The sequence below is a fragment of the Oncorhynchus masou genome, chromosome 29, assembly GCF_036934945.1.
Source record: "Oncorhynchus masou masou isolate Uvic2021 chromosome 29, UVic_Omas_1.1, whole genome shotgun sequence".
Taxonomy (NCBI): Eukaryota; Metazoa; Chordata; class Actinopteri; order Salmoniformes; family Salmonidae; genus Oncorhynchus; species Oncorhynchus masou.
In genome coordinates, this window is record NC_088240.1 from 86,216,713 (window position 1) to 86,242,397 (window position 25,685).

The 25,685-nt window shown below is 44.1% G+C and overlaps 1 protein-coding gene across 1 annotated transcript in view; it reads left to right on the forward strand.

Moving 5' to 3' along the window:
• LOC135520889 (pleckstrin homology domain-containing family G member 4B-like) overlaps positions 1 to 25,685 on the forward strand; it is a 100,526-nt gene that overhangs the window by 40,296 nt on the left and 34,545 nt on the right. The window contains 6 exon segments of the mRNA XM_064946714.1: positions 3,215 to 3,418; positions 4,334 to 4,457; positions 4,924 to 5,017; positions 15,850 to 15,936; positions 17,246 to 17,362; positions 24,608 to 24,706. Coding sequence (XP_064802786.1) covers positions 3,215 to 3,418; positions 4,334 to 4,457; positions 4,924 to 5,017; positions 15,850 to 15,936; positions 17,246 to 17,362; positions 24,608 to 24,706 — 725 coding nt within the window.

Consider the following 25,685-nt stretch of genomic DNA (forward strand, 5'->3'; position numbering starts at 1 on the left):
ATGGAGTGTAATGGCTGGTTTGGAGTGTAATGGCTGGAATGGAGTGTAATGTCTGGAATGGAGTGTAATGGAGTGTAATGGCTGGAATGGAGTGTAATGGAGTGTAATGGCTGGAATGTAGTGTAATGGTGTGTAATGTCTGGAATGGAGTGTAATGGAGTGTAATGGCTGGAATGGAGTGTAATGGCTGGAATGGAGTGTAATGTCTGGAATGGAGTGTAATGGAGTGTAATGGCTGGAATGGAGTGTAATGGAGTGTAATGGCTGGAATGGAGTGTAATGGAGTGTAATGGCTGGAATGGAGTGTAATGGAGTGTAATGGCTGGAATGGAGTGTAATGGCTGGAATGGAGTGTAATGGAGTGTAATGGCTGGAATGGAGTGTAATGGAGTGTAATGGCTGGAGTGGAGTGTAATGGAGTGTAATGGCTGGAATGGAGTGTAATGGAGTGTAATGTCTGGAATGGAGTGTAATGGCTGGAATGGAGTGTAATGTCTGGAATGGAGTGTAATGGAGTGTAATGGCTGGAATGGAGTGTAATGGAGTGTAATGGCTGGAATGGAGTGTAATGGAGTGTAATGGCTGGAATGGAGTGTAATGGAGTGTAATGGCTGGAATGGAGTGTAATGTCTGGAATGGAGTGTAATGGAGTGTAATGGCTGGAATGGAGTGTAATGGAGTGTAATGGCTGGAGTGGAGTGTAATGGAGTGTAATGGCTGGAATGGAGTGTAATGGAGTGTAATGTCTGGAATGGAGTGTAATGGCTGGAATGGAGTGTAATGGCTGGAATGGAGTGAACACATTCTGTGTTTGATGCCATTCAATTCACTCCATTCCGGCCATTATTATGAGCCGTCCTCCCCTCAGCAGCCTCCTCTGCCTGAGTGGTCGGCAACCATCTTGAAGAGGACTATTCACAATTGAAACCATGAAAACATTTTAAATACAATTTGAACCCAAGTCCAGGCTGTATATGCTGAGTGTGAGAGCTGCCAGCCTCATAGCCAGTCTCATAGCCAGCCTCGTTGCCAGCCTCGTAGCCAGCCTCGTAGCCAGCCTCGTAGCCAGCCTCGTTGCCAGCCTCGTAGCCAGCCTCGTAGCCAGCCTCGTAGCCAGCCTCGTTGCCAGCCTCGTTGCCAGCCTCGTAGCCAGCCCCAGCCAGAGGGATAGGAGAAAGGGAGAATGTGTGTAAGCTATAACAGTGGTTGGTACCACTCGGGAACGTCAGGAGCTACATTCCTGTTAGTGGGGCGTTGGGAGTCTGTCTGTGATCCAGAGTTTTATTTTATAGTAGCTGACAGACCTGGGTTCAAATACTATTTTAAATAATTTCACGTATTTTAGCTGGGCTTGACTGAGTTTGCCTCGTGCAAGGGAACCAGTAGAATAGTCCCCTCCCATCTGGCACTCCAGGCAGACTAAAGCAAATGCTAAAAGTATTTGAAAGATTTCAGTTAGTATTTGAACCCAGGCCTGGTATCAGTGAGTCAGACGGAACACCTGGTCTCTGCAGTGACTCAGTCTGGAAGAGCAGTCCCTGATTATACATCCCCCCCTCTATTTTGCTTTCTCTCTCTCCCTCTCTCTCTCTCCCTCTCTCTCTCCCCTCTCTCTCTCCCTCTCTCTCTCCCTCTCTTCCTCTCTCTCCCCCTCTCTCTCTCTCTCTCGCTCTCTCTCCCTCCCTCTCTTCGTCTCTCTCCCTCTCTCTCTCCCTCTCCCTCTCTCTCTCTCCCTGTCTCCCTCTCTCTCTCCCTCTCTTCCTCTCTTTCTCTCTCTCCCTCTCTCTCTCCCTCTCTTCCCCTCTCTCTCCCTCTCTTCCTCTCTCTCCCTCTCTCTCTCTCCCTCTCTCTTCCTCTCTCTCTCTCCCTCTCTCCCTCTCTTCCTCTCTCTCCCTCTCTTCCTCTCTCCCTCTCTCCCTCTCTCTCCCTCTCTCTCCCTCTCTCTCTCTCCCCTCTCTCTCTCTCTCTCTCTCGCTCTCTCCTCTCTCTCTCTCTTTCCCTCTCGCTCTCTCCCTCTCTCTCTCTCTCGCTCTCTCCCTCTCTCTCCTATTGCTCTCTCTCTCTCTCCCTCTCTCTCTTCCTCTCTCTCTCTCTCTCTCTCTCTCGCTCTCTCCTCTCTCTCTCTCTTTCCCTCTCGCTCTCTCCCTCTCTCTCCTCTTGCCCTCTACTCTCGCTCTCTCTCTCTCTCGCTCTCTCCCTCTCTCTCCTCCTTCTCTCTCTCGGTCCCTCCCTTCCTTCCCTCATTCCCTTCCTTCCCTCCCTCTATCTATCTACCCCTGTAGGTGTTTTTTAAAATCTTTTTCTGGTTTGATTCCTAATTAAAGTAGGTTGAATGATGTTTATAGTGGTTTTAGGTTTATGATGTAAGAGATGTACACATTGAGGTGAAATTATGACCTCTTTCTGTGGTCATTTTGTTGAACAGTAAATAGAGTGATTATAATGAATCGGTATTCAGGCAGGGGTTTTTATTCCACAGTTTGAACAATAGACACGAACATCAGCACAGGTGCTGAAATGATACCATGTTTAGCAGCAGCATACTGTCTGAAATGATACCATGTTTAACAGCAGCATATTGTCTGAAATTGATACCATTTTTAACAGCGGCATACTGTCTGAAATGATACCATGTTTAACAGTAGTATACTGTCTGAAATTATACCATTTTTAATAGCGGCATACTGTCTGAAATGATACCATTTTTAACAGCGGCATACTGTCTGAAATGATACCATGTTTAACAGTAGTATACTGTCTGAAATTATACCATTTTTAATAGCGGCATACTGTCTGAAATGATACCATTTTTAACAGCGGCATACTGTCTGAAATGATACCATGTTTAACAGCAGTATACTGTCTGAAATTATACCATTTTTAATAGCGGCATACTGTCTGAAATGATACCATTTTTAACAGCGGCATACTGTCTGAAATGATACCATTTTTAACAGCGGCATACTGTCTGAAATGATACCATTTTTAACAGCGGCATACTGTCTGAAATGATACCATTTTTAACAGCGGCATACTGTCTGAAATGATACCATTTTTAACAGCGGCATATTGTCTGAAATTATACCATTTTTAACAGCGGCATACTGTCTGAAATTATACCATTTTTAACAGCGGCATACTGTCTGAAATTATACCATTTTTAACAGCGGCATACTGTCTGAAATTATACCATTTTTGTCTTGGTTCTCTTTAGCGATCCATGAAGTTGGCACCAGCACTAACCCCATGCGGCACAGTCAGGATGGAGCACAGTCACACCATCACCCCCCCAAACCTTCTAATGAAGTCCTCATCCCGCTGGCCCCAGCCCCAGGGTCACCCCCTAACTGTCACCTCCCAAACCTGGTGTCAGAGGTCAACCCAGAACTACTGGCCTCTGGGGCCATCATCTTACCTGGTAGGTGACACACACTTACCTGGTAGGTGACACACACACACACACACACACACACACACACACACACACACACACATACACACACACACACACACACACACACTGGCCTCTGGGGCCATCATACTGTATGAAGTGTTTACTGCCATGTGACATATGCAGTGTTTACTGCCATGTGACATATGACGTGTTTACCTTAATGTGACATATGAAGTGTTTACCTTAATGTGACATATGAAGTGTTTACTCCCATGTGACATATGAAGTGTTTACCTTAATGTGACATATGAAGTGTTAACTCCCATGTGACATATGAAGTGTTTACTGCCATGTGACATATGAAGTGTTTACTCCCATGTGACATATGAAGTGTTTACTGCCATGTGACATGTGAAGTGTTTACTCCCATGTGACATGTGAAGTGTTTACTGCCATGTGACATGTGAAGTGTTTACTCCCATGTGACATGTGAAGTGTTTACTCCCATGTGACATGTGAAGTGTTTACTCCCATGTGACATGTGAAGTGTTTACTCCCATGTGACATATGAAGCTTGGGGCTCATGTTCTCAGTAGGAGTGGGAAGGTTCTATGTAGAATAATAGGAGCCTATTAAATGACTTAGACTGGATCAGATGTGTGTAAGAGGAGATGCCATCCTGAACTAAAGCAGTATGTTGAGCTGTGCTGTGGGGCCTGGGGATGACGACAAACACTTAACAACAGACAGGTCACTTTCTCTACGTCCCAAATAGCAACCTACAGTATTCCCTTTGTAGTGCATTACTTTTGAACAGGGCCCATAGGACTTTGGTCAAAATGTAGCGCACTACTTTATATAGAGATTTGGGTACCATTTGGGAAGCACTCATAGTGTCTACTTAACTATGAGTGAGCGCTGACCCCCCCTCTCTTCCAGGTAACAGAGACCTCAGCGGGCGGGCGGTGCTGCAGGTGTGCACGCGGGGGAGGGTGTGGGCTGGGGAGAGCTGCACGGCCAAAGACCTCACCTGTCTCCTGGGTTACTACTATTCAACGCTCAGGTCAGTCAGTCAACCAGCCGCACTCAGGTTTCATCTGCTGAAACCCCATCCAGGCCTTAGTTACTAGATGGTGTTCCTTTTAAGGGGGCAATCTGGGATTCAAACAATAACAAAGTAGGCACCCCAACACTTTTTGGTAAACAGCTGAGAAATGGGTCTGGAGAAATGTAACCACTCTCATCATGGGGTTATATATATATATATATATATATATATATATATATATATATATATATATATATATATATATATATATATATGTATATGTATATATATATATATATATATATATATATGTGTATATATATATTATTTTAGCCTTATTTTACCAGGTCATTTGACTGAGAACACATTCTGATGTACAGCAACGACCTGTGGGATAGTTACAGGGGAGGGGAGAGGAGGGATGACGCAAGGACTAACGAATTCACAAGATCACCCTGATGGGTTTTGTTTCTGGTTTCAGGAGCGAGAGGCGTGACCAAGGCCTTACGGTGCTCGTGGACACCAGGAGACAGCAGCCCAGTCCTGCTCTGTTCTCATCTCTGTCTGAACTGCAGGTGGGAGCTTTCTAATGACAATAATATTGTCTGCATCCCGAATCAAACCCTATTCTATCTACAGTGTAGTGCACTACTTTGGACCATAGGACCCATACCGCTCTGGTCAAAAGTTGTGCACTATAATATAGGGATTAACATGCTATTTGGGACTCAATCATCTCTTCCTGAACTCCAGGTATGAGCTTTCAACGGAAAATAACAAGTCATCACAACCACGTCCCACATGAACAATCCTCAGGCGGCTTCTTTACGTCCTCTGATTCTTAACAATGTTTTCATGGTGTTAAGAAATGTTATTTTACTGTCACGACACTCTTGTATTGTACAATAGTAATGTTATAGTATAGTACTGTTGTAATGGTATAGTACTATAGTAATGGTATAGTACTGCAGTAATGTTATAGTATAGTACCGCAGTAATGTTATAGTACAGTACTGTAGTAATGTTATAGTATAGTACTATAGTAATATTATAGTACAGTACTATAGTAATGTTATAGTATAGTACATAGTAATGGTATAGTATAGTACTATAGTAATGTTATAGTATAGTACCGCAGTAATGCTATAGTACAGTACTGTAGTAATGCTATAGAATAGTACTATAGTAATATTATAGTACAGTACTATAGTAATGTTATAGTATAGTATATAGTAATGGTATAGTATAGTACTATAGTAATGTTATAGTATAGTACTTTGTACTGTTATAGTATAGTACCACAGTAATGTTATAGTACAGTACTGTAGTAATGGTATAGTATAGTACTATAGTAATATTATAGTACAGTACTATAGTAATGTTATAGTATAGTACATAGTAATGGTATAGTATAGTACTATAGTAATGTTATAGTATAGTACTGTAGTAATGGTATAGTATAGTACTGTAGTAATGCAATAGTATAGCACGATAGTAATATTATAGTATAGTACTATAGTAATATTATAGTATAGTACTATAGTAAATTTATAGTATAGTACTATAGTAAATTTATAGTATAGTACTATAGTGATGTTATAGTATAGTCCTATAGTTATAGTATAGTTATAGTATAGTGCTGTAGTAATGCAATAGTATAGTACTGCAGTAATGCTATAGTACTATAGTAATGTTATAGTATAGTACTGCAGTAATATTATATTATAGTACTATAGTAATGTTATAGTATAGTACTATAGTAATGTTATAGTATAGTACCGCAGTAATGCTATAGTATAGTACTATAGTAATGTTATAGTATGGTACTGCAGTAATGTTATAGTATAGTATTATAGTAATGTTATAGTATAGTACTATAGTAATGTTATAGTATAGTACTATAGTTATGTTATAGTATAGTACTATAGTAATGTCATAGTATAGTACTGTAGTAATAGTATAGTACAGTACTATAGTAATGGTATAGTACAGTACTGTAGTAATGTTATAGTATAGTACTGTAGTAATGTTATAGTATAGTAATATAGTAATGGTATAGTATGGTACTGCAGTAATGTTATAGTATAGTACTGTAGTAATGTTATAGTATAGTACTATAGTTATGTTATAGTATAGTACTATAGTAATGTCATAGTATTGTACTGTAGTAATACTATAGTACAGTACTATAGTAATTTTATAGTATAGTACTGTAGTAATGTTATAGTATAGTACCGCAGTAATGCTATAGTATAGTACTGTAGTAATATTATAGTATAGTACTGCAGTAATGTTATAATATAGTACTATAGTAATGTTATAGTATAGTACTGTAGTAATGTTATAGTATAGTATCGCAGTAATGTTATAGTATAGTGCCGCAGTAATGTTATAGTATAGTACTATAGTAATGGCATAGTATAGTACTGTAGTAATGTTATAGTATAGTACTATAGTAATGCTATAGTATAGTACTGTAGTAATGTTATAGTATAGTACCGCAGTAATGTTATAGTATAGTACCGCAGTAATGTTATAGTATAGTACTGTAGTAATGCTATAGTATAGCACGATAGTAATGTTATGGTATAGTACTATAGTAATATTATAGTACAGTACTATAGTAATTTTATAGTATAGTACTATAGTAATGTTATAGCATAGTACTATAGTAATGTCATAGTATAGTATTGTAGTAATGTTACAGTATAGTACTGTAGTAATGTTATAGTATAGTACTGTAGTAATGCTATAGTATAGTACTATAGTGATGTAATAGTATAGTACCGCAGTAATGTTATAGTATAGCACTGCAGTAATGTTTTAGTATAGCACTGCAGTAATGTTATAGTATAGTACTGTAGTTGGCACAGCACATATTTCTTCTTCGTCCCTTTCTTGGTCTGGAGAAGGTTGATTTCTGGAGAAGGTTGATTTCTGGAGAAGGTTGATTTCTGTGTAGTGACTTGGTCCATCCCATTTCACATGCAGAAAGGCTGGGCTTCAGGGCTAGTGGGGAAGACCTGTTCTTACTTGTCACACACACAGACATGCACATACTCCTTTGCCAAAAAAGCACTTGTCAAATTTGCGGTTTTACACGTAAGAAAACTCCAATGTTTGTATAAATAAAAAGTAAATGTAAAGAAACACTGTGTAGCCTCAAAACATGCTTACAACTATTTGACATCATGGATGGTCAGTCCTTACATCCATAGCATAGTCTATGGATTTGGATTTGAGAGTGGTTGCATTTCTCCAGACCCATCCCTCAACTTTTCACTGTGGCGGTGAGAACACTGATTAAATTAAAGATGTCCGCTGTAAGCACCTTTCATAGAGTTATAGTGTTATTATGTGGTGCAGTCCTCCAGTTAGTTACTTTAGAAGCAAAACTTCTCAAGTTGAGAACAGAATTATTAGTATTCCAAACAAAAATAATGATTTTGAAAACAAAACAAAAATCCCAAGGTATTGATGGCAAAACTAAAACCCCAAGGTATTGATGGCAAAACTAAAACCCCAAGGTATTGATGGCAAAACTAAAACCCCAAGGTATTGATGGCAAAACAAAACCCCCAAGGTATTGATGGCAAAACTAAAACCCCAAGGTATTGATGGCAAAACTAAAACCCCAAGGTATTGATGGCAAAACTAAAAACCCAAGGTATTGATGGCAAAACAAAACCCCCAAGGTATTGATGGCAAAACTAAAACCCCAAGGTATTGATGGCAAAACTAAAACCCCAAGGTATTGATGGCAAAACTAAAACCCCAAGGTATTGATGGCAAAACTAAAACCCCAAGGTATTGATGGCAAAACAAAAACCCCAAGGTATTGATGGCAAAACTAAAACCCCAAGGTATTGATGGCAAAACTAAAACCCCAAGGTATTGATGGCAAAACTAAAACCCCAAGGTATTGATGGCAAAACTAAAAACCCAAGGTATTGATGGCAAAACAAAACCCCCAAGGTATTGATGGCAAAACTAAAACCCCAAGGTATTGATGGCAAAACTAAAACCCCAAGGTATTGATGGCAAAACTAAAACCCCAAGGTATTGATGGCCTCTCCTTATGTTAACCTGGCCTCTCCTTATGTTAACCTGGCCTCTCCTTATGTTAACCTGGCCTCTCCTTATGTTACCCTGGCCTCTCCTTATGTTACCCTGGCCTCTCCTTATGCCTCTCCTTATGTTACTCCTGTTCTCTCCTTATGTTACCCTGGCCTCTCCTTATGTTACCCTTATGGTCTCTCCTTATGTTACCTGGCCTCTCCCCTGGCCTCTCCTTATGTTCCTTATGTTACCCTGGCCTCTCCTTATGTTACCCTGTCTCTCCTTATGTTAACCTGGCCTCTCCTTATGTTAACCTGGCCTCTCCTTATGTTAACCTGGCCTCTCCTTATGTTACCCTGGCCTCTCCTTATGTTACCCTGTCTCTCCTTATGTTACCCTGGCCTCTCCTTATGTTACCCTGTCTCTCCTTATGTTAACCTGGCCTCTCCTTATGTTAACCTGGCCTCTCCTTACCTGCCTTTCCTTAACCTGGCCTCTCCTTATGTTACCCTGGCCTCTCCTTATGTTACCCTGGCCTCTCCTTATGTTACCCTGTCTCTCCTTATGTTACCCTGGCCTCTCCTTATGTTACCCTGGCCTCTCCTTATGTTAACCTGGCCTCTCCTTATGTTAACCTGGCCTCTCCTTATGTTAACCTGGCCTTTCCTTATGTTACCCTGGCCTCTCCTTATGTTACCCTGGCCTCTCCTTATGTTACCCTGGCCTTTCCTTATGTTACCCTGGCCTCTCCTTATATTAACCTGGCCTCTCCTTATGTTACCCTGGCCTCTCCTTATGTTAACCTGGCCTCTCCTTATGTTACCCTGGCCTCTCCTTATGTTACCCTGGCCTCTCCTTATGTTACCCTGGCCTCTCCCCTGGCCTCTCCTTATGTTACCCTGGCCTGGCCTCTCCTTATGTTACCCTGGCCTCTCCTTATGTTACCCTGGCCTCTCCTTATGTTACCCTGGCCTCTCCTTATGTTACCCTGGCCTCTCCCTGGCCTCTCCTTATGTTACCCTGGCCTCTCCTTATGTTAACCTGGCCTCTCCTTATGTTACCCTGGCCTCTCCTTATGTTACCCTGCCTCTCCTTATGCCTCTTCTTATGTTACCCTGGCCTCTCCTTATGTTACCCTGGCCTCTCCTTATGTTAACCTGGCCTCTCCTTATGTTAACCTGGTCTCTCCTTATGTTAACCTGGTCTCTCCTTATGTTACCCTGGCTCTCCTTATGTTACCCTGGCCTCTCCCTTATGTTACCCTGGCCTCTCCTTATGTTAACCTGGTTACCCTGGCCTCTCCTTATGTTACCCTGGCCTCTCCTTATGTTACCCTGGCCTCTCCTTATGTTACCCTGGCCTCTCCTTATGTTACCCTGGCCTCTCCTTATGTTACCCTGGCCTCTCCTTATGTGGCCTCTCCTTATGTTACCCTGGCCTCTCCTTATGTTACCCTGGCCTCTCCTTATGTTACCCTGGCCTCTCCTTATGTTACCCTGGCCTCTCCTTATGTTACCCTGGCCTCTCCTTATGTTACCCTGGCCTCTCCTTATGTTACCCTGGCCTCTCCTTATGTTACCCTGGCCTCTCCTTATGTTACCCTGGCCTCTCCTTATGTTACCCTGGCCTCTCCTTATGTTACCCTGGCCTCTCCTTATGTTACCCTGGCCTCTCCTTATGTTACCCTGGCCTCTCCTTATGTTACCCTGGCCTCTCCTTATGTTACCCTGGCCTCTCCTTATGTTACCCTGGCCTCTCCTGGCCTCTCCTTGTTACCCTGGCCCTCCTTATGTTACCCTGGCCTCTCCTTATGTTACCCTGTCTCTCCTTATGCCTCTCCTTATGTTACCCTGCCTCTCCTTATGTTAACCTGGCCTCTCCTTATGTTATGTTACCCTGGCCTCTCCTTATGTTACCCTGGCCTCTCCTTATGTTACCCTGGCCTCTCCTTATGTTACCCTGGCCTCTCCTTATGTTACCCTGGCCTCTCCTTATGTTATGTTACCCTGGCCTCTCTCCTTATGTTACCCTGGCCTCTCCTTATGTTACCCTGGTCTCTCCTTATGTTACCCTGGCCTCTCCTTATGTTACCCTGGCCTCTCCTTATGTTACCCTGGCCTTTCCCTCTCCTTATGTTACCCTGGCCTCTCCTTATGTTACCCTGGCCTCTCCTTATGTTACCCTGGTCTCTCCCTGGCCTCTCCTTATGTTAACCTGGCCTCTCCTTATGTTACCCTGGCCTCTCCTTATGTTTGGCCTCTCCCTGGCCTCTCCTTATGTTACCCTTATGTTACCCTGGCCTCTCCTTATGTTACCCTGGCCTCTCCTTATGTTACCTGGCCTCTCCTTATGTTACCCTGGCCTCTCCTTATGTTACCCTGGCCTCTCCTTATGTTACCCTGGCCTCTCCTTATGTTACCCTGGCCTCTCCCTGGCCTCTCCTTATGTTACCCTGGCCTCTCCTTATGTTACCCTGGCCTCTCCTTATGTTACCCTGGCCTCTCCTTATGTTAACCTGGCCTCTCCTTATGTTACCCTGGTCTCTCCTTATGTTACCCTGGCCTAACCTCCTCCTTATGTTACCCTGGCCTCTCCTTATGTTACCCTGGCCTCTCCTTATGTTACCCTGGCCTCTCCTTATGTTACCCTGGCCTCTCCTTATGTTACCCTGGCCTCTCCTTATGTTACCCTGGCCTCTCCTTATGTTACCCTGGCCTCTCCTTATGTTACCCTGGCCTCTCCTTATGTTACCCTGGCCTCTCCTTATGTTACCCTGGCCTCTCCTTATGTTACCCTGGCCTCTCCTTATGTTACCCTGGCCTCTCCTTATGTTACCCTGGCCTCTCCTTATGTTACCCTGGCCTCTCCTTATGTTAACCTGGCCTCTCCTTATGTTACCCTGGCCTCTCCTTATGTTAACCTGGCCTCTCCTTATGTTAACCTGGCCTCTCCTTATGTTACCCTGGCCTCTCCTTATGTTACCCTGGCCTACCCTCCTTATGTTAACCTGGCCTCTCCTTATGTTACCCTGGCCTCTCCTTATGTTACCCTGGCCTCTCCTTATGTTAACCTGGCCTCTCCTTATGTTACCCTGGCCTCTCCTTATGTTACCCTGGCCTCTCCTTATGTTACCCTGGCCTCTCCTTATGTTACCCTGGCCTCTCCTTATGTTACCCTGGCCTCTCCTTATGTTACCCTGGCCTCTCCTTATGTTACCCTGGCCTCTCCTTATGTTACCCTGGCCTCTCCTTATGTTACCCTGGCCTTTCCTTATGCCTCTCCTTATGTTACCCTGGCCTCTCCTTATGTTACCCTGGCCTCTCCTTATGTTACCCTGGCCTCTCCTTATGTTACCCTGGCCTCTCCTTATGTTAACCTGGCCTCTCCTTATGTTAACCTGGCCTCTCCTTATGTTAACCTGGCCTCTCCTTATGTTAACCTGCCTCTCCTTATACCTGGCCTCTCCTTATGTTACCCTGGCCTCTCCTTATGTTACCTGGTTACCCTGGCCTCCTTATGTTACCCTGGCCTCTCCTTATGTTACCCTGGTCTCTCCCTGGCCTCTCCTTATGTTACCCTGGCCTCTCCTTATGTTACCCTGGCCTCTCCTTATGTTACCCTGGCCTCTCCTTATGTTACCCTGCCTCTCCTTATGTTACCCTGGCCTCCTTATGTTACCCTGGCCTCTCCTTATGTTACCCTGGCCTCTCCTTATGTTACCCTGGCCTCTCCTTATGTTACCCTGGCCTCTCCTTATGTTACCCTGGCCTCTCCTTATGTTAACCTGGCCTCTCCTTATGTTACCCTGGCCTTTCCTTATGTTACCCTGGCCTCTCCTTATGTTACCCTGGCCTTTCCTTATGTTACCCTGGCCTTTCATTATGTTAACCTGGCCTCTCCTTATGTTACCCTGGCCTTTCCTTATGTTACCCTGGCCTCTCCTTATGTTACCCTGGCCTCTCCTTATGTTACCCTGGCCTCTCCTTATGTTACCCTGGCCTCTCCTTATGTTTGGCCTCTCCTTATGTTAACCTGGCCTCTCCTTATGTTACCTCCTCCTTATGTTAACCTGGCCTCTCCTTATGTTAACCTGGCCTCTCCTTATGTTACCCTGGCCTCTCCTTATGTTACCCTGGCCTCTCCTTATGTTACCCTGGCCTTTCCTTATGTTACCCTGGCCTCTCCTTATATTACCCTGGCCTCTCCTTATGTTACCCTGGCCTCTCCTTATGTTACCCTGGCCTCTCCTTATGTTAACCTGGCCTCTCCTTATGTTACCCTGGCCTCTCCTGGCCTCTCCTATATGTTACCCTGGCCTCTCCTTATGTTACCCTGGCCTCTCCTTATGTTACCCTGGCCTCTCCTTATGTTACTCCTGGTCTCTCCTTATGTTACCCTGGCCTCTCCTTATGTTACCCTGGCCTCTCCTTATGTTACCCTGGCCTCTCCTTACCCTGCCTCTCCTTATGTTACCCTGGCCTCTCCTTATGTTACCCTGGGCCTCTCCTTATGTTAACCTGGCCTCTCCTTATGTTACCCTGGCCTCTCCTTATGTTACCCTGCCTCTCCTTATGCCTCTCCTTATGTTACCCTGGCCTCTCCTTATGTTACCCTCTCTCCTTATGTTACCCTGGCCTCTCCTTATGTTACCCTGGCCTCTCCTTATGTTAACCTGGCCTCTCCTTATGTTACCCTGGCCTCTCCTTATGTTACCCTGGCCTCTCCTTATGTTACCCTGGTCTCTCCTTATGTTAACCTGGCCTTTCCTTATGTTAACCTGGCCTTTCCTTATGTTAACCTGGCCTCTCCTTATATTACTCCTTATGTTACCCTGGCCTCTCCTTATGTTACCCTGGCCTCTCCTTATGTTACCCTGGCCTCTCCTTATGTTAACCCTGGCCTCTCCTTATGTTACCCTGGCCTCTCCTTATGTTACCCCTCTCCTTATGTTACCCTGGCCTTATGTTACCCTGGCCTCTCCTTATGTTACCCTGGCCTCTCCTTATGTTACCCTGGCCTCTCCTTATGTTACCCCTCTCCTTATGTTACCCTGGCCTCCCTTATGTTAACCTGGCCTCTCCTTATGTTACCCTGGCCTGGCCTCCTTATGTTACCCTGGCCTCTCCTTATGTTTAACCTGGCCTCTCCTTATGTTACCCTGGCCTCTCCTTATGTTACCCTGGCCTCTCCTTATGTTACCCTGGCCTTTCCTTATGTTAACCTGGCCTCTCCTTATGTTACCCTCCTTATGTTACCCTGGCCTCTCCTTATGTTGTTACCCTGGTCTCTCCTTATGTTAACCTGGCCTTTCCTTATGTTACCCTGGCCTCTCCTTATGTTACCCTGGCCTCTCCCCTGGCCTCTCCTTATGTTACCCTGGCCTCTCCTTATGTTATGCCTCTCCTTAACCTGGCCTCTCCTTATGTTACCCTGGCCTTTCCTTATGTTACCCTGGCCTCTCCTTATGTTACCCTGGCCTCTCCTTATGTTACCCTGGCCTCTCCTTATGTTACCCTGGTTACCCCTCTCCTTATGTTAACCTGGCCTCTCCTTATGTTAACCTGGTTAACCTGGCCTCTCCTTATGTTACCCTGGCCTCTCCTTATGTTACCCTGGCCTCTCCTTATGTTACCCTGGCCCTCCTTACCCTGGTTAACCTGGCCTCTCCTTATGTTTACCCTGGCCTCTCCTTATGTTACCCTGGCCTCTCCCCTGGCCTCTACCTGGCCTTACCCTGGCCTCTCCTTATGTTACCCTGGTCTCTCCTTATGTTAACCTGGCCTTTCCTTATGTTAACCTGGCCTTTCCTTATGTTAACCTGGCCTCTCCTTATGTTACCCTGGCCTCTCCTTATGTTACCCTGGTCTCTCCTTATGTTAACCTGGCCTTTCCTTATGTTACCCTGGCCTCTCCTTATGTTACCCTGGCCTCTCCTTATGTTAACCTGGCTCTCCTTATGTTACCCTGGCCTCTCCTTATGTTACCCTGGCCTTTCCTTATGTTACCCTGGCCTCTCCTTATGTTACCCTGGCCTCTCCTTATGTTACCCTGGCCTCTCCTTATGTTACCCTGGCCTCTCCTTATGTTAACCTGGCCTCTCCTTATGTTAACCTGGCCTCTCCTTATGTTACCCTGGCCTCTCCTTATGTTACCCTGGCCTCTCCTTATGTTACCCTGGCCTCTCCTTATGTTAACCTGGCCTCTCCTTATGTTACCCTGGCCTCTCCTTATGTTACCCTGGCCTCTCCTTATGTTACCCTGGCCTCTCCTTATGTTACCCTGGTCTCTCCTTATGTTACCCTCCTTATGTTACCCTGGCCTCTCCTTATGTTACCCTGGCCTCTCCTTATGTTACCCTGGCCTCTCCTTATGTTACCCTGGCCTCTCCTTATGTTACCCTGGCCTCTCCTTATGTTAACCTGGCCTCTCCTTATGTTACCCTGGCCTCTCCTTATGTTACCCTGGCCTCTCCTTATGTTACCCTGGTCTCTCCTTATGTTACCCTGGCCTCCTTATGTTCCTCTATGTTACCCTGGCCTCTGGCCTCTCCTTATGTTACCCTGGTCTCTCCTTATGTTACCCTGGCCTCTCCTTATGTTACCCTGGCCTCTCCTTATGTTACCCTGGTCTCTCCTTATGTTACCCTGGCCTCTCCTTATGTTACCCTCCTCTCCTTATGTTACCCTGGCCTCTCCTTATGTTAACCTGGCCTCTCCTTATGTTACCCTGGCCTCTCCTTATGTTACCCTGGTCTCTCCTTATGTTACCCTGGTCTCTCCTTATGTTACCCTGGCCTCTCCTTATGTTACCCTGGCCTCTCCTTATATTATCCTGGCCTTTTGCTTTCTTTGCCTTGTCACCAGCTGCACGTTTTGTCCCATTCATTGTAGCCGTGCTGCTCGGTCCCTGGGTGTAGTTGGAAGTGGTGAAAAGTAATCATGTGGAACAGAGTTCAAACACATTTTTTTCACGTGATTTGTTCACACGTGTGTTCTGAAAACCACTTGTTATTTTCACAGGATTTGTAAAAATGTGATTTTTTTTGTAAAGGTGCACACACACACGCACACGTACGCACACGTACGCACACACACACACACACACACACACACACACACACACACACACACACACACACACACACACACACACACACACACACACACACACAAATACACACATGTACACATACAGTACACACGCGGATGGGTCCGCCAGCATCCAGCCTGCACACAACAGGCACATGCAGAGTTATGATTTTATAATGATGATATATTGTGGTGTTTTAGTTCATGTAGCGCCCCCCTCCCAATACTGTACATGTCAATTTGTGTTGCTTTTCCCCCAGGCTTTATTACCAAATGCACTTTACTCCGTCCTGCTACTTGCGGACAAGGAGACGACTATCAAGCCTGAAAGAGACACTACTGTGCAGGTAAAGTATTCAATGAGGACCCATTTGCTGTGATATTTGCATTGAGCGTTCTTGTCTCATTCAAGACTTCAAATGGGCCGGCAGGGTAGCCTAGTGGTTAGAGCGTTGGACTCGTAACCGAAAGGTTGTGAGTTCAAACCCCCGAGCTGACAAGGTACAAATCTGTCGTTCTGCCCCTGAACAGGCAGTTAACCCACTGTTCCCAGGCCGTCATTGAAAATAACTAAATCTTAACTGACTTGCCTGGTTAAATAAAGGTAAAAAAAATTTTTTTTTAATTAAAATCACGTCTTGGGAGTATTTCTTACATTCCCACGGCAACCAGAAGCCTAACATTTTCCACACGCAGTGATTAACACAATGTAACATCAGGAAGGATACAGCATTATCACGGGCGCCTCCTAGTCTATTCAGATACACCGAGGCTATTGTGTTGAGTCGTCGCTAGCAGCCTGTCAATGTCACGTCCTTGACCTGGGTATGAGTCTGAGTGAGGCAGTACATGTGTGTGTGTGCGTGTGTGTGTGTTTAGCGTGTAGCGTGTCAGGTCATGGTGTGTTGTTGAGAGCTGGGGTATCTGTGCTATGTAGGTTTGCGTGAAGCTGCATGTCTGACTGTGGAAAATGTAATCGTCTCTTCATCACCAGCCTACCTACCTACCTACCTACCACACACACACACACACACACACACACACACACACACACACACACACACACACACACACACACACACACACACACACACACACACGTCTGTCCCACTGAAAACATACTGAAAACACCCACAACATCCATCACACAGCCAGACACATCTAATGAGATCAGGGTTTAGGTCCAACGTTGAGTTAAGTGATTATCTCTGGAATTCCTCCATAGGTTTCTACAGTAGAGTTCAACACATGTCTCTTCCTATTGAAACTACATGACACGTGGATAAAAGGATGTGATTGGTTAGTTGTCTTGATGAAACCTGCACCTTAGCGATGTATATTACAGATCATTCTGTCTCTCATGATGATTTTTCTTAGTTACATTTCTTTACTTACATCATCAAGGTTTTCTGTCATTTTATATTATATAGTAGATGGTTGTTTTTGCTTTGGTGGAAGTTATATCTGATATCTGTAGCAAGGTGTGATGTGAGAGCTTTAGTTTCCTTATTGGAAAAGCATTGAAGATAATTGATATTGGAATAGGTATTTCAGTTTACTTCCTGAGTGGACTGGAATTGACTCCAACCCTGCTACTCACAGGCCCCACCCTGGTGGGGAGTTACAGTGAGCTTGTGTCCCTCTGTCCCCATGCAGACGGAGCTCCTGACCTCCCTGAAGGCTCTGTTGAAGCACATAGACTCCAGTCAGCTCACTAGAGACCTGGACGGAACATTCCCCTACGACCACGATCACTGGGTCGCCTTCAGACAGGTAGGGATCACATCACCACGGTTACAGTTGTCTCAAATGGCACCCTGTTAGCTATGTAGTGCACTGCGTTTGACCAGGGCCCACAGGTCTCTGGTCAAAAGTAGTGCACCTTATACAACGGGTGGGTCTAATCCTGGATGCTGATTGGTTAAAATCGCATTCCAGCCGGTGTCTATTCCACAAGTTACCCCCGACTAAATCTATAGAGTTAAAATGCCTATTTACTCTGTTCCACTGTCTCACCAGCCCAGCCAGGTAATTTATAAACTTGATCTCTACTATAAAAAGTATCTCGACATTATCTACCATTTCTTTTAGACTAACATTTCGTTTTCAACAGCAGAGATTTGTATAAACCTTGCTGTCTGTCTCTTTGACATTTGCAACATTGTTTCAATATTCAAATCCGATCTCCAGCTGTCCCATAGTATTGAAGGAGTCGGGACCAGACAGACAGACAGACAGCGATTCTCAGCCAGTCAAAATCGTGAATCAACTGGCATAATTTTTATGTATATATACAAAGAAATGTCAATTGAAAAAAAGGTAGAACAAAACTAAGTGCAACTGGTTTGCAATATTTCCAGCTTCTGTTTGATGAGATTGTGTTAGCTGTGTTGTTGCCCAGCTCCTATGAACAACAGTATCCTGACAAGAGAACACATTTTCTATCCCAGGTGAAATCACGCCTCATTAGCTCGTGGGATGTATCCAAATAATGTCACTAGAAAACAGCTTAAACAAATGCAGCTCCTTTGCTGTTTGACCTGATTGTAAGATATCCATAGTTGGCTAGCAAGCAAGCAAGGGATAAGCACTTTGTCAGCCAGTATGGCAATGGAACATTTAGAACAAATGACTGGGTCGCATCCACAGATACAGAACAAAAAGACTTAATGACTGGGTCGCATCCGTAGATACAGAACAAAGAGACTTAACGACTGGGTCGCATCCGTAGATACAGAACAAAGAGACTTAACGACTGGGTCGCATCCGTAGATACAGAACAAAAAGACTTAACGACTGGGTCGCATCCATAGATACAGAACAAAAAGACTGAACGACTGGGTCGAGTCCATAGATACAGAACAAAGAGACTTAACGACTGGGTCGAGTCCATAGATACAGAACAAAAAGACTTAACGACTGGGTCGCATCCATAGATACAGAACAAAAAGACTTAACGACTGGGTCGCATCCATAGATACAGAACAAAAAGACTTAACGACTGGGTCGCATCCATAGATACAGAACAAAAAGACTTAACGACTGGGTCGCATCCATAGATACAGAACAAAAAGACTTAACAACTGGGTCGCATCCATAGATACAGAACAAAAAGACTTAACGACTGGGTCGCATCCATAGATACAGAACAAAAAGACTTAACGACTGGGTCGCATCCATAGATACAGAACAAAGAGACTTAACGACTGGGTCGCGTCTATAGATACAGAACAAAAAGACTTAACGACTGGGTCGCGTCCATAGATACAGAACAAAGAGACTTAACGACTGGGTCGCATCCATAGATACAGAACAAAAAGACTTAACGGCTGGGTCGAGTCCATAGATACAGAACAAAAAGACTTAACGACTGGGTCGCATCCATAGATACAGAACAAAAAGACTTAACGACTGGGTCGAGTCCATAGATACAGAACAAAAAGACTTAACGACTGGGTCGAGTCCATAGATACAGAACAAAAAGACTTAACGACTGGGTCGCATCCATAGATACAGAACAAAAAGACTTAACGACTGGGTCGAGTCCATAGATACAGAACAAAAAGACTTAACGACTGGGTCGAGTCCATAGATACAGAACAAAAAGACTTAACGACTGGGTCGATCCATAGATACAGAACAAAAAGACTTAACGACTGGGTCGATCCATAGTTACAGAACAAAAAGACTTAACGACTGGGTCGATCCGTAGATACAGAACAAAAAGACTTAACGACTGGGTCGCATCCATAGATACAGAACAAAAAGACTTAACGACTGGGTCGCATCCGTAGATACAGAACAAAAAGACTTAACGACTGGGTCGCATCCATAGATACAGAACAAAAAGACTTAACGACTGGGTCGCATCCATAGATACAGAACAAAAAGACTTAACGACTGGGTCGCATCCATAGATACAGAACAAAAAGACTTAACAACTGGGTCGAGTCCATAGATACAGAACAAAGAGACTTAACGACTGGGTCGCATCCATAGATACAGAACAAAAAGACTTAACGACTGGGTCGCATCCATAGATACAGAACAAAAAGACTTAACGACTGGGTCGCATCCATAGATACAGAACAAAAAGACTTAACGACTGGGTCGCATCCATAGATACAGAACAAAAAGACTTAACGACTGGGTCGCATCCGTAGATACAGAACAAAAAGACTTAACAACTGGGTCGAGTCCATAGATACAGAACAAAGAGACTTAACGACTGGGTCGCATCCATAGATACAGAACAAAGAGACTTAACGACTGGGTCGCATCCGTAGATACAGAACAAAAAGACTTAACGACTGGGTCGCATCCATAGATACAGAACAAAAAGACTTAACGACTGGGTCGCATCCATAGATACAGAACAAAAAGACTTAACGACTGGGGCACATCCATAGATACAGAACAAAAAGACTTAACGACTGGGTCGCATCCGTAGATAAAGAACAAAAAGACTTAACGACTGGGTCGCATCCATAGATACAGAACAAAAAGACTTAACGACTGGGTCGATCCATAGATACAGAACAAAAAGACTTAACGACTGGGTCGATCCATAGATACAGAACAAAAAGACTTAACAACTGGGTCGAGTCCATAGATACAGAACAAAGAGACTTAACGACTGGGTCGATCCATAGATACAGAACAAAAAGACTTAACGACTGGGTCGATCCATAGATACAGAACAAAAAGACTTAACAACTGGGTCGATCCATAGATACAGAACAAAAAGACTTAACGACTGGGTCGATCCATAGATACAGAACAAAAAGACTTAACGACTGGGTCGCATCCGTAGATACAGAACAAAAAGACTTAACAACTGGGTCGAGTCCATAGATACAGAACAAAGAGACTTAACGACTGGGTCGATCCATAGATACAGAACAAAGAGACTTAACGACTGGGTCGCATCCATAGATACAGAACAAAAAGACTTAACGACTGGGTCGATCCATAGATATAGAACAAAAAGACTTAACAACTGGGTCGATCCATAGATACAGAACAAAAAGACTTAACGACTGGGTCGATCCATAGATACAGAACAAAAAGACTTAACGACTGGGTCGCAGATCCGTAGATACAGAACAAAAAGACTTAACAACTGGGTCGAGTCCATAGATACAGAACAAAGAGACTTAACGACTGGGTCGATCCATAGATACAGAACAAAAAGACTTAACGACTGGGTCGATCCATAGATACAGAACAAAAAGACTTAACGACTGGGTCGCATCCATAGATACAGAACAAAAAGACTTAACGACTGGGTCGCGTCCATAGATACAGAACAAAAAGACTTAACGACTGGGTCGAGTCCATAGATACAGAACAAAAAGACTGAACGACTGGGTCACGTCCATAGATACAGAACAAAAAGACTTAACGACTGGGACGCATCCATAGATACAGAACAAAAATACTTAACGACTGGGTCGCGTCCATAGATACAGAACAAAAAGACTTAACGACTGGGTCACGTCCATAGATACAGAACAAAAAGACTGAACGACTGGGTCGCGTCCATAGATACAGAACAAAAAGACTTAACGACTGGGTCGATCCATAGATACAGAACAAAGAGACTTAACGACTGGGTCGCATCCATAGATACAGAACAAAAGACTTAACGACTGGGTCGCGTCCATAGATACAGAACAAAAAGACTTAACGACTGGATCGAGTCCATAGATACAGAACAAAAAGACTTAACGACTGGGTCGCATCCATAGATACAGAACAAAAAGACTTAACGACTGGGTCGAGTCCATAGATACAGAACAAAAAGACTTAACGACTGGGTCGATCCATAGATACAGAACAAAAAGACTTAACGACTGGGTCGATCCATAGATACTGAACAAAAATACTTAACGACTGGGTCGCGTCCATAGATACAGAACAAAAAGACTTAACGACTGGGTCGCATCCATAGATACAGAACAAAAAGACTTAACGACTGGGTCGCGTCCATAGATACAGAACAAAAGACTTAACGACTGGGTCGAGTCCATAGATACAGAACAAAAAGACTTAACGACTGGGTCGCATCCATAGATACAGAACAAAAAGACTTAACGACTGGGTCGAGTCCATAGATACAGAACAAAAAGACTTAACGACTGGGTCGCATCCATAGATACAGAACAAAAAGACTTAACGACTGGGTCGCATCCATAGTTACAGAACAAAAAGACTTAACGACTGGGTCGCGTCCATAGATACAGAACAAAAAGACTTAACGACTGGGTCGCATCCATAGATACAGAACAAAAAGACTTAACGACTGGGTCGCATCCATAGATACAGAACAAAGAGACTTAACGACTGGGTCGCATCCATAGATACAGAACAAAAAGACTTAACGACTGGGTCGCATCCGTAGATACAGAACAAAAAGACTTAACAACTGGGTCGAGTCCATAGATACAGAACAAAGAGACTTAACGACTGGGTCGCATCCATAGATACAGAACAAAAAGACTTAACGACTGGGTCGCATCCATAGATACAGAACAAAAAGACTTAACGACTGGGTCGCATCCATAGATACAGAACAAAAAGACTTAACGACTGGGTCGCGTCCATAGATACAGAACAAAAAGACTTAACGACTGGGTCGAGTCCATAGATACAGAACAAAAAGACTGAACGACTGGGTCACGTCCATAGATACAGAACAAAAAGACTGAACGACTGGGTCGCATCCATAGATACAGAACAAAAAGACTTAACGACTGGGACGCATCCATAGATACAGAACAAAAATACTTAACGACTGGGTCGCGTCCATAGATACAGAACAAAAAGACTTAACGACTGGGTCACGTCCATAGATACAGAACAAAAAGACTGAACGACTGGGTCGCGTCCATAGATACAGAACAAAAAGACTTAACGACTGGGTCGCATCCATAGATACAGAACAAAGAGACTTAACGACTGGGTCGCATCCATAGATACAGAACAAAAAGACTTAACGACTGGGTCGCGTCCATAGATACAGAACAAAAAGACTTAACGACTGGGTCGAGTCCATAGATACAGAACAAAAAGACTTAACGACTGGGTCGCATCCATAGATACAGAACAAAAAGACTTAACGACTGGGTCGAGTCCATAGATACAGAACAAAAAGACTTAACGACTGGGTCGCATCCATAGATACAGAACAAAAGACTTAACGACTGGGTCGCGTCCATAGATACAGAACAAAAGACTTAACGACTGGGTCGCGTCCATAGATACAGAACAAAAAGACTTAACGACTGGGTCGCGTCCATAGATACAGAACAAAAAGACTTAACGACTGGGTCGCATCCATAGATACAGAACAAAAAGACTTAACGACTGGGTCGCGTCCATAGATACAGAACAAAAAGACTTAACGACTGGGTCGAGTCCATAGATACAGAACAAAAAGACTTAACGACTGGGTCGCATCCATAGATACAGAACAAAAAGACTTAACAACTGGGTCGCGTCCATAGATACAGAACAAAAAGACTTAACGACTGGGTCGCATCCATAGATACAGAACAAAAAGACTTAACGACTGGGTCGCGTCCATAGATACAGAACAAAAAGACTTAACGACTGGGTCGCATCCATAGATACAGAACAAAAAGACTTAACGACTGGGTCGCGTCCATAGATACAGAACAAAAAGACTTAACGACTGGGTCGCATCCATAGATACAGAACAAAAAGACTTAACGACTGGGTCGCGTCCATAGATACAGAACAAAAAGACTTAACGACTGGGTCGCATCCATAGATACAGAACAAAAAGACTTAACGACTGGGTCGAGTCCATAGATACAGAACAAAAAGACTTAACGACTGGGTCGCGTCCATAGATACAGAACAAAAAGACTTAACGACTGGGTCGAGTCCATAGACACAAAACAAAAAGACTTAACGACTAGGCCGCGTATCTGGCAACCAAACCAATAGAACAAACAACCCACCGGCTTGGATAGCAACCCTAGATTTGTGTCGGGACTATATCATGTGGAAGGATCAAATACTATGAATAAATTATGTAAAATGTTTTTTTATTAAAATATGTCAATTATTATTTGAATATGTTGGTAACCCGTTGTATAAAAGTGATAATGCCCTTGAAGCCGGTGTTTGGAGAGTATGTTGGCACGGGTGGTGTTAGGCCTGGCTGGTGTTAGGCCCGAGACTAACACCACCCGCGCCAATATATCCTCCAATCACCGGCTTCAAGGGCATTATCACTTTAATGGTCTGGTATTCCCTGAACTCAACACTGTCTGTAACATCTCTCTGTGTTTCTCTCTCTCTCCCTCTCTCTCTCTCCCTCTCTCTCTCTCTCTCTCTCTCTCTCTCTCTCTCTCTCTCTCTCTCTCGCTCTCTTTCGCTCTCTGCCCTCTCTCATTCTCTCTCTCTCTCTTATTCTCTCTCTCTCCCTCGCTCTCTCTCGCTCTCTTTCGCTCTCTCTGCCCTCTCTCATTCTCTCTCTCTCTTATTCTCTCTCTTGCTCTCTCTCATTCTCTCTCTTTCTCGCTCTCTCTCTCATTCTCTCTATCACACTCTCTCACTCTCTCTCATTCTCTCTCTCTCGCTCTCTCTCATTCTCTCTCGCTCTCTCATTCTCTCATTCTCTCTCGCTCTCTCTGCTCTCTCTCATTCTCTCTCTCTCATTCTCTCTCTCACACTCATTCTCTCTCTCACACTCTCACTCTCTCTCGCTCTTTCTCGCTTTCTCGTTCTTTCTCGTTCTCTCTCGCTCTCTCTCTCATTCTCTCTCACTCTCTCTCTCTCTCATTCTCTCTCGCTCTCTCATTCTCTCTCACTCTCTCTCATTCCCTCTCTCTCTCTCTCTCTCGCTCTCTCGCTCTCTCTCTCTCACTCTCTCGTATTCTCTTGCTCTCTCTCATTATCTCTCTCATTCTCTCTCTCTCACTCTCTCATTCTCTCTCTCTCATTCTCTCTCTCTCACTCTCTCTCTCTCTTCATCCCTTCTGTCAGAAAATTGAGCCGTTTGCCAGCAGTTGCAGCGTGGCTCTCTCCTCCCTCCAATCTTCCATCTCTACGTTGAGCAGCACCAGCAACCTGGACAGCACCAAGGTGTGTGTGTGTGTGTGTGTGTGTGTGTGTGTGTGTGTGTGTGTGCGCGTGTGCGCGTGTGTGCGTGTGTGTGTGTGTGTGTGTGTGAGTGTGTGTGAGTGTGTGTGTAGTCTAGTTGTTAGAATGTTGGGCAAGTAAGTGGCAGGTTGCTAGTTAGGTTGCTGGTTTGAATCCCTGTGCCGACTAGGTGAAAGCTATCTGCCCTTGAACAAGGCACTTAACCCTAATTGCTCCTGGGTCGTCGTCATTAATGGCTGATCCCTAGCCGTGCCCCCACTCTCCGAGGGCCTCAGGGGGAGTGGGATACATGGCAGCAGTTCCTGGCCATAACTAAAGCTCTCACATCACACCTTGCTACAGATATTAGATATAACTTCCACCAAAGCAAAAACAACCATCTACTATATAATATAAAATGACAGGAAACCTTGATGATGTAAGTAAAGAAATGTAACTAAGAAAAATCATCATGAGAGACAGAATGATCTGTAATATACATCGCTAAGGTGCAGGTTTCATCAAGACAACTAACCAATCACATCCTTTTATCCACGTGTCATGTAGTTTCAATAGGAAGATACATGTGTTGATCTCTACTGTAGAAACCTATGGAGGAATTCCAGAGATAATCACTTAACTCAACGTTGGACCTAAACCCTGATCTCATTAGATGTGTCTGTCTGTGTGATGGATGTTGGACCTAAACCCTGATCTCATTAGATGTGTCTGGCTGTGTGATGGATGTTGGACCTAAACCCTGATCTCATTAGGTGTGTCTGGCTGTGTGATGGATGTTGGACCTAAACCCTGATCTCATTAGATGTGTCTGTCTGTGTGATGGATGTTGGACCTAAACCCTGATCTCATTAGATGTGTCTGTCTGTGTGATGGATGTTGGACCTAAACCCTGATCTCATTAGATGTGTCTGTCTGTGTGATGGATGCCTGACCTAAACCCTGATCTCATTAGATGTGTCTG